General features: G+C 49.5%; 2 protein-coding genes across 2 annotated transcripts in view; one reads left to right on the forward strand and one right to left on the reverse strand.

The window, feature by feature from the left end:
* The first annotated feature begins 236 nt into the window (after positions 1–236).
* Positions 237–2,444, forward strand: HSD17B10 (hydroxysteroid 17-beta dehydrogenase 10). The gene is made up of 6 exons (XM_006922941.3): positions 237–344; positions 636–800; positions 1,332–1,496; positions 1,622–1,750; positions 1,832–1,940; positions 2,112–2,444. The coding sequence occupies exons 1-6, from the start codon at positions 318–320 to the stop codon at positions 2,300–2,302; spliced, it is 786 nt and encodes a 261-aa protein (XP_006923003.1). The 5' UTR covers positions 237–317; the 3' UTR covers positions 2,303–2,444.
* Positions 2,445–2,592: 148 nt separating this feature from the next.
* The window catches only part of RIBC1 (RIB43A domain with coiled-coils 1), a 13,343-nt gene continuing 6,347 nt past the window's right edge, over positions 2,593–9,588 (reverse strand). Inside the window, exons 5-9 of the mRNA XM_015597903.2 lie at positions 9,547–9,586; positions 9,000–9,344; positions 3,775–3,893; positions 2,954–3,345; positions 2,593–2,838 (exon numbers count right to left, since the gene is read on the reverse strand). Of these exons, the coding sequence (XP_015453389.1) occupies positions 2,757–2,838; positions 2,954–3,345; positions 3,775–3,893; positions 9,000–9,344; positions 9,547–9,586 (978 nt within the window). The 3' untranslated portion in view covers positions 2,593–2,756. The remainder of the gene's footprint in view (positions 2,839–2,953; positions 3,346–3,774; positions 3,894–8,999; positions 9,345–9,546; positions 9,587–9,588) is intronic.

Here is a 9,588-nt window from a genome sequence, read left to right on the forward strand (position 1 = left end):
AGGAGTAAGGGGCACTATCTCAATCTCTCGTCTCTCCCCAACCGCTGTCCCCGCGAAGCTGGCCTCTGTCCCCGGGCCAGCTAGAGAGTCGGGCGGAAGGTGTGGTGGTATTGTGCTGCTGCTCTTGGGTTCTTTTCCCAGGTGAAACAACTCTCTGCGGGCACCTTACCGCAACCTAACCCTCTCGTACCCAGGAAGTTGGTAGCCGCCCTGACGTCCAGCGCGGCACAACGCCCTCCCCGCCAGCCCCGCCCCGCGGCTTCGCTTTGGCCAACCAGCGACGCCGGCGGCCCCGCCCATTGAGTTGCCTGTGTAAGATGGCTGCGGTGTGTAGACGTGTAAAGGTATTCGGGCCCTTCCCCCTGCCGCTTTCCCTGCTGTACCAGCTACTACGGCGTGGCCATTAAACTAGGGTGAAGAGAGCGGTGCTAGGAGATAGGCTTTGTATTGCAGTGGTGGGGCATGGGAGGCGAAGGTCAATTCTCTGCCTCACGTGTATGTGGGGTCTCAGTAGTAAGGAGAGAGGCACACCTAGGTAACACCGCAGAGGTGACCAGGATCCTGCCCGCAGAAGCCTCAAGAACGGCCAGATAAAAGAGTCTGGATAGTGTAGCTGCTGACTGCCCTCTTCACAGGACCTGGTCGCTGTAATAACCGGAGGAGCCTCGGGCTTAGGCCTGGCCACAGCAGAGCGACTAGTGGGGCAGGGGGCCACTGCTGTTCTTCTGGACCTGCCCAACTCGGATGGGGAGGCCCAGGCCAAGAAGTTAGGGAAGAACTGCGCCTTCGCCCCAGCCGACGTAAGTGAGGTCACCTCCCCTCCCCCAGAGTGTTTATGAGGTCACCTCCCACAGGGTGCTGTCCATATGAGCGGTGGACCCATCTCCTTTAACCTTCACAAAGTGGGGATGGGGACTGGACATAATAGAATCTGGAGAGGTTATGTATAGTTTGAGAATCCTTATTGAGCTCTAATTTTATATTTACAAAGTCGAAAAATTTCATGAAACAAACTACGGACAGTAAAGAGGTACAAAAAGGTAGCTTATTTTCATAGCAATAATTCCTAAAACAGTGCTCTGATCCACAGCAATTGAGAATGTCCACAGGTACGTGAATTTACCAAAAGAGGATATAGATTTGAAAAATATTTTGAAACACTGTTCTGTAGTACCTATCATTTTCAACTTTATCCCACCCTCGGGTTTTCTCATGGCCTCTACTTTGCTTACATAATTCTCCCCTCCCCGCCATAGGTTTAGTGGTGTGTGTCTGTGTGTCTTTGTGTCTGTGCTGGGAGATAAATACGTTCTCCACTTTTCCCTGTGAAGGTGACCTCAGAGAAGGATGTGCAAGCAGCCCTGACTCTAGCAAAAGAAAAGTTTGGCCGTGTGGATGTGGCAGTCAATTGTGCTGGCATTACAGTGGCCATGAAGACATACAACTTAAAGAAGAACCAGGCCCATTCCTTGGAGGACTTCCAGCGAGTTCTTAATGTAAAGCCTTGGAGGTTCTCTAGGGGTGGGAGTAAGAGGTGTCTGGCTGTGGCTGTCTCCGAAGCTTTTAGGGGACAAAAGGCTGCCTTTACCTCGTCCTAACCATGTCTCTACTGGTCTTCCAGGTGAATCTCCTAGGTACCTTCAATGTGATCCGCCTTGTGGCTGGTGAGATGGGCCAGAATGAGCCAGACCAGGGAGGCCAACGTGGGGTCATCATCAATACCGCCAGCGTGGCTGCCTTTGAAGGCCAGGTGTGTAGACAGGGGCAAGGCTTGTGCCTCTTTAGTGACTTGTCGAGGCCCTCCCACCTATGACCTCCACTCCTTCTCCAGGTTGGACAAGCTGCATACTCTGCTTCCAAGGGGGGCATAGTGGGCATGACACTGCCCATTGCTCGGGATCTGGCTCCCATGGGCATCCGGGTGATGACCATTGCTCCAGGTAGACATACCCTTCCTGCCACATCTGGGATTGGGTGAGATCCATGGGTTATTGAGAGGGGAAGGTATCCACCACCTAAGCAGCAGCAGCCTTCCATCTCCAAGCATAGGGAAGTACCATAAGTAGGCCTAAGGTGAGGGAGGACTCTGACTCTGATTCTGTTTTGTCTAGGCATATTTGGCACCCCGCTGCTGACCAGCCTCCCAGAGAAAGTACGCAACTTCCTGGCCACCCAGGTGCCCTTTCCCAGCCGACTGGGTGACCCTGCTGAGTATGCTCATCTGGTACAGGCCATCATTGAGAACCCATTCATCAATGGAGAGGTCATCCGGTTGGATGGGGCCCTCCGCATGCAGGCTTGAAGGGAGAGGGCAGAGAAAACACATACTTCTCCACCCTTTCTTTCCCAGGCATACTATACTACAGCCTGGGAAAGCCAGTAACCATTTTGTAACTACCCACTCGTCACCTTCTGTGCCTAATAAAGTCTCTGTTTCTCACAGGGAGTGGGTAGCACTGTGTGTTGGGGGTACTGGCATTGGAAAAAAAAAGTGAATAGGTGAAGACTGACAAGGCTGGATGCTCAGATCCCAGGGGTGGTGTCGGAAAGGCAGTACCTCATATCTTTTGTGTCCTGTTACAACACATGGCCTTGATTTTAGTGGACAGCTTTATTTCATAGGGTTAAGGTAGGGGTACTTGCTCAACTCCTTCCCACTGGGGAATGAATGGGGAGGAGGTCTGCAGCATCTTCCTCTCTGACTCCTTGCCTCTGTGAGCTTGATGGGGGAGAAGGGAGAGAGAACCATCTTGAGCTCAGCGGCTGCTGGTGTTGAACTGTAGGTAATATTGGGCTGTAGGCTCATTGGTGTAGATTATCGAATTTAGATAATTATGCCTGTGAAATGAAGGAAGTCCAGAGGCTTCAGCTGATGGGCTTTCCCTCTCTGGCCCTCACCATTCCTCCCCACTTCCTTTGTCATTCATCCCTGCTGCCTCCCCCTGGAACTCACTGAGCACTTTGCTCCTTAGCCAGCTGCTGGTTGAAGGAGCCCAGCCCCCTCCGGAATTCAGCACCCAGTAGCCTCTCCTGCTCTTCCAGTTCCATGGCTGCTTGGGCCAGGCACACGGCCTGGCCTTCCCATTCTGCATTGCGTGCTCGTTCGGCCTCGCGCTGTGCCTCCTTTTCAAGACGTTGCGCCTCCTGAGCTTTCTTCATGGCAGCTCGCTGTTCTGGAGTTATGCCCTTCCAGCAATGGGACTGGACCCGCTGGGGAGCCACAGAGTGTTGGGCAATGGGGTGTTTCTTAGTCAGGTCACTTGTGATCTGGTTTTGGATCTCCGCGAAGTTGGCATCCTGTCTGCGCTTATGCTCACGGCGCTGCCGCTCAGCCAGCTCAGCTGCCTGGTGGGGTCCCCGAATGTGAGCCCAACCTCGGGGAACTCTCACTCACAGGGGATGGGGAGACATGGCCCTACTTTCCTCCAACTCAGAGAGAGCAGGAACAGAGATATTGCATGGCTCTTGAATGACCTAAGGTTGGTGAGGGGTGTGGAATGGGCAGGGAACTTCTCTGCCCTCTGGAAGTCTAGACTGAGGCTGGGAAAGGGAGGACAGTGTGTTTTGTTCTCAAGTCATCCTGACTTTGGAGGTGGAGAACGGCATCTTCTGACCTAAAAGGGCCCTTGGGTAAAGGGGGGAAGTCCTCAGGTAGATGAGAGGGCTGGTGTTGATTCGAGAAAGGTTGTGAGGAGAAAAGTATTGCTAAAGTTCCCCAGAACTTTGCTCAAGGGATTGGGGAGAGCCCAGAGCACTGGATGGCTCAGGTCATACCTGGGCTTTGTTGGCGTTGGCTATGGCAGACATCCTGGCTATGCGACAGGACTCCTCCAGCTTGGCCAGCTGGGCGGCCCTCGTGTCCATGGCTAGGCGCAGCTGGTCATTGAGCATTTCTACACAGAGAAATATGGTCAAGGCACTATACTGGCTTATTCCATTCCTGGTTCACTCATTCAGCCATTTGTTCATCAAGCATTGTGGACATGTGTGTATGTATGTTTGTGAGTGGGGGTAATGTCCTAATTGTAGAGACGTAGAAGGAGCTACTTTGTGGGGCTAGGGATAGCCAAAGTGGCAGTACAAGGATTTCTCAAGTGCCTAACTGAAAGATACCTCCAATGGACTTGAGTTCCAAATCCAGCTCTATTGCTTCTGAGCTGTGTGACTTTGGGGAAATCATTTCATCTCTCTGAGCCTCAGTTTAAGGGCCATGTGTTGGGTTCTGAGGACACCACGGAATTCGATCCTATCCTAAGCTCCTTGGCTAGCATGTGTGTAGGGGGACAGATCAAACATAGATCACCATACTATAATGTGGTAAGGTCAATGAGATGTGTACAGGGCATTATGAGAGCTTTAGGTGGTGGGTGAGAGGAAGGCTTCCAGGAGGAGGTGATCCTTGAAATACATGTTGTACATAGGCAGAAAGAGCAAAGGGCATTCCAGGCCATGGGTATAACATGAGCAAAGGTATTGACACTTTTAATCCAGCTACACTGGATTTGCTTTCTAGAACATGCCAGACACTCCTGTCTCAGGAATTTGCAATAGACGTTACTCTTGGCCCATCTCACTTGCTCCCCTCTGGTGTTTGCTCAAACGTTACCACTTCAGTGAGGCTTTGTCCCTCTCCTATCTAAAATTGCAAACTGCCTACCTCCAACATTTATCCCCCTTCCTTGATTTTTCTTCTAGCATTTGTCGCTATCCAATATACTCTACATTTTCAATTATTTCGTCTATTGCTTTCTCCTCACTAGAAAGTAACCTTCATGAGGGCAAGGTTTTTGTCTGTTTTATTCACTACCATGCGCTAGCACCTAGACCAGAGCCTGTCACATAGTAGGTGCTCAATGAATTCATTTGACAAATATTTATTGAGCACCTACTATAGAGTATAAAATGCAAGTGGCTAGAGAGCTTTGCAGGGCCCAGACTAAGGGCTAGAAACTTCACCTGGGGGTGGTGGGGAACATGGGAGAATTTTAAGCATGGCGGTTAACACGGTTAGATTCCTATTTTTGAAAGCTCCTTCTGGTGGGAGACAATGGAGGTAGGGAAGTCATCTTGGAGGTTACTGCAGTAGGCCAGTTGGGAGGGCTCAAACTAGGCCAGTAGTGGAAAGGATGGAGGGGAAATATATAGGCGGTTACACATCAATAGTACTTGATGGATTGGATGAGGGGCTAAAGGAGAAAGAAGACTCATGGATGCTTCCCCAGGTCCTCGCCTAGGTGACTAGGTGCATGGTGTGGCCACTACTGGAAGTAGAAGATATAGAATGAAGAGAAGGTTAGGGGGCATTGATGAATTCTGTTTAGGAAGCTGAGCTGGAGGTGGTCAGCAGGCATTTGGATATCTGATTCTGCAGGTAGAGTCTCCTCAGCACAGAGGTGGTGACGTGGTAGCTGAAACCAGAATGAGGGCCGAGGGCACTTGAGGTAAATATGTAGGGTAGGGAGAGCAGTGGTGTGCTAGGGATAGTCTCAAGAAGGAAGGTGTAGAAGGAAGAGGAGCCCACAAAGGGCAGACAGAGAAGGATGGTCAGAAAGCTACAAGCAGAATGTGCTGTCACAGAAGCCAAGGAAGAGAAGGGTTCAAGAAGGAAGATGTAACCAGAGTCAACTGTAGCAAGAAAGGTCCAGTCAAGGAAAAAAGAGTAAACAGAGCCCCCTGTGCCTGATAACACCAAGGGCATTGGTGATTTTTGTAAGAGTAGTGGCAGCGAAGTTGTGTGGTGAGAAATGAGATCTCAGGGGGGTTGAGGTGTGACTGGAAAGTTAGGAAGAAAAGACAGCAAGTGGAAGCAGATTTTTCAAAAAGTATGATAGTAAAGGGAAACAGCTAGCTCACAGGATCTAGAATCACAGGGTGGAAGGAGGCTTTTGTTTCTTTAAGATGGGTTAGATGTAAGCATGTTTACCACACAGAAGGCCAGTGGGAGGGGAAGTGCTGAAAACTCAGGGGAGGGGATACCTGAGGGAGCACAGACTGGGGGCAGGGGCCAGAGCAGAAAGAATGGGGTCCAGAGCACAGGCTAAAAGCTTGGCTTTGAAGAGGCACAGGGACACGGACTTCAGAGACTGGAGAGCTTGGGAAGCGGGGCATTGGCGGGAAGAGATAAGGGTGTGCTGTTTCATTTCACTTTTCACAGCAATCTGGAAAGGATCAGACCCACTTTTCAGATGAGGACACTGAGAGTTCAGAGGTGAAGTAAAATACCCAAGGTTACACAGCTGGCAAGAAGCGGGTTGGGATTTGAATCCAAGGTCTCTGGAGGAATCAGCCCATGCTCCTTCCATCACACCACATGGACTCTCAGTGTAGTGCTGTCCCTGTGCCTCGCTCTGCCTTCTTCTACCCCTCCCTGCTGTCATTGGGCAGCTGGCCCCACACTGTCACTGCAACTGCTCTGACAAAAATCACCAACTACTCCTCACTTCCAAATCCAATACATAGATCTCTGTTCCTGTCTGGAACTGCTCCAGGTCATTTGACATTATCAATGACTCCCTCTCTGAAACTCCTCTTGGCCTCTGAGTCCCCACTTTCTCATGGAGACTGAGGGAAAGTTAAGTATGGCATTGTAGTCAAGAGCACTGTCGCTGCACCCAGCCTGCCTGAGTTTGCTTACCACTTTTCTATCACCCATGAGCTTTATGACTTTGGGTAAGTTATTTAACATCTCAGTTCTTCAGTTTCCTCTACTGAAAGTGGGGATAATACTAGTACTTGCCTCATAGGGTTGTTGTGATAATTAAATGAATTACATACATGGTAGAAAGCTTAGCACAGTATCTGGTACACATAAGTGCTCAATAAAGGTTTGCTATTAGTATTAGTTATTATTTTATGCATCTTTTTCCTACCTCCATTATCCCTTCTCAGTCTTTATTATGGGCTCCTTTTCCTTTACTCATTCATTCACTCAAGATACATTTACTGAGCATCTACTATGTACCAGGCCCTGTGTAAGTCACTGGGGTTGTAGTGGTCAATAAGACAGCTTTGGTCTTTGTCTTCACAGAGCGTACCATTTGCTCACCCCTTTCCCAGGCTCCAGGCTTGGCATTCTGCTCATTTGCACACACCCCCCACCATGGCCCCCAGATCTCTCCCTGTAGCCCAGACTGGCCCTGGAACGTCATATAGATACATAGCTGCCTGTCAGCCACCTCCTCTTGGCTGCAAGATTTCCTTGCCTCTGGGCTTCTCATTTTAATCTAACCTCCACATTGGCTGACAGTTATCTGTCTAAAACACAAATCATGTGACCCCAATGCTCAAAACTGCAGTGGCTCCTACCTCACTCAAAGCCGATATCCTTGCCATGGCTCATAAGGCCTACTTGATCTGGCCCCTATTACCTCTCTGACCTCACTTCCTACCACTCTTCCCCACATTCACTCTGGCCCCACTGCTATTCCTCAAACATTCCAGACACCCTCTCTCCTGTCTTAGGGCCTTTGCACTAGCTATTTCTTCTACTGGAATAGCTCTTCCCTCAGATATTTGCACTGCTCACTCCCTCATCTTCAGATCTGTATTCAAATGTTACCCCAGTGAGATTTTCCTTATTTAAAATTGCCACTGTGCACCCTTCTTCAAAAGTTCCTATATACCCTTTTGTGCTTTATTTTTTCCTCTAGCAATTATCTTAACCACTTTATATAGTTCTCTATTTTATCTTGTTCATTGTTTGTCCTCATTAGAGTGTGAACTCCATGACAGCAAAGATTTTTCTGATTTGTTCACTGTGCTAGGCACAAAGTAGGTAGCTTAATATTTGTTGAATACTGAAATGGTCTTGTCACTCCTCTGCTTCAAACCCTTAAGTGGCTACCCACTGCCTACACAATAAAGTCACAATTCCTTAGTTTGGTGTAGAAGGTTCTTGGCCCATTTTCTCTTCCTCCAAGCCCTCAACCCTGGGCTGTTAACATTAAACTGTTCGTGTATCCTAAATCCCCAGACCATTCACAGCCCTGATGCTCTTTCTCTTGCTGCCACCTCTGCCTAGAAGGGCCTTTTTTGTTCCCTTTCCCCATCCTGGCAAAACTGTAACCAACTTTCTAAAACTGGTTCTTGACAGCTGACCTGCACCGCCCTCCTACCCTGCCTCCCTTTCCACTCCCATGTTGATGTTCCCCCTCCATGTCCTATAAGCACTTCTATCACAGTAACCGGCAGAGTACCTAACAGAATGTTAAAGCATAAATATTTGCTGATGAATGAACTTCTACATGTATCTTCTCCTTTTACTCTAAACTGATTTTCTGGAAGGCATAGTTCTGTGGGCTCCTGGAGGGCAGGGCCCCTTTCTTGTTTACTTTGTTCTTCAACTGTTCATTCGACAGCAATTTATTGAGCTCCTGACACTGTGCCAGGCACTGTACTAGGTAACTGGGATACAAGTGTGGAAGTGAGAGATGTGGTTCATCTTTAGTGAGCTGACATTTGGGGGAGAAGGCAGACATTCCACAAATACTTTCGGAGTTTGTTACGTCTTTGATAAGTGGTACAACAGAACAGGGTGCTATATTAGGGAAGAGGAGGACATGGCCACAGATAATGTCATAGTAATAGTAGCTGCTGGTTATTGAGCACTGATGCTTGTGCTTCACATACAGAATCTCATTTCATTCTCATATGAGCTCTCTGTGGTATGGATTATTGTCTCCATTTTAAAGTTGAGGAAAGTGAAGTACAGAGAGGAAAATTCATTTGCCCAAACCAGCCAGTAAGCGGCAGAGCTATTAGGTTTGGCTTCACTGTGCTGCCTCCAGGTAACGGAATAACAGGTTGGTCTGGGACCAATGGCTATCCTGTCAGTTACTGAAGGAAGTCAGAGAAGTTGGGGTCTGCTCAGTCTTTCAGCAGCAGCCCTGTGGGTAATTGGACCTCCTTCCACAGTTCTCATCTCTCCTGGGTGCTGTACCTGACTCAGGACAATTCCCTGCCAGGCTTCAGGTCTCACCCTGGAGGGCCCAGCTGCTTACCTATACGCTGTTCTTCAATCCTGGCTAGTTGTTGCTCCCAAAGCTGCCTGTCCAGGCTGGACCTAAACTGCTCCTGCTGCATTCTCAGGCACGCAGCCCTGTCCAGGTCTTCCCCAGACAAGTACTGCAGGCTGTTTAGGCCATAGTAGGGAACGCTGTCATTGTGATAGGCTGGAAACTCGTTCCAGAATCGGTCTGGATCCGAAAGGTCAAATTCACACCTATTCCTGAGCTGCTGCTTCTGCTCACGAAAGTCCTGGACTTTTTTGGCCAGCCGACGTGTCCGTTCTGCCTCTTCCTTCTCTAGCATCTGGGCTACCAGATCATACTGCACCTGGTTGGTACCTGTGGATGGTAGGCGGGGACATGTAGAATGTCCTGCGGGAGGGACAGAACCCACTCAGCACAGCCTGTGCTCCCAAGCCCATCTGGTTTATTCTACCACAACCAGGCGCCAGGCCTGGCTCCAAGGCAGAACTGCCATACCTCACCCCACTCAGGCCCTTACATTATCCTGTTTGGCTGGCCTTTGGCCTCGGGATTTTACCATAAGCTGCCTCCTTGCTCCGCTCTGCTGCCTCCCGAAGCC

This window comes from Pteropus alecto, unplaced genomic scaffold, assembly GCF_000325575.1.
Source record: "Pteropus alecto unplaced genomic scaffold, ASM32557v1 scaffold159, whole genome shotgun sequence".
NCBI classification, from domain to species: domain Eukaryota; kingdom Metazoa; phylum Chordata; class Mammalia; order Chiroptera; family Pteropodidae; genus Pteropus; species Pteropus alecto.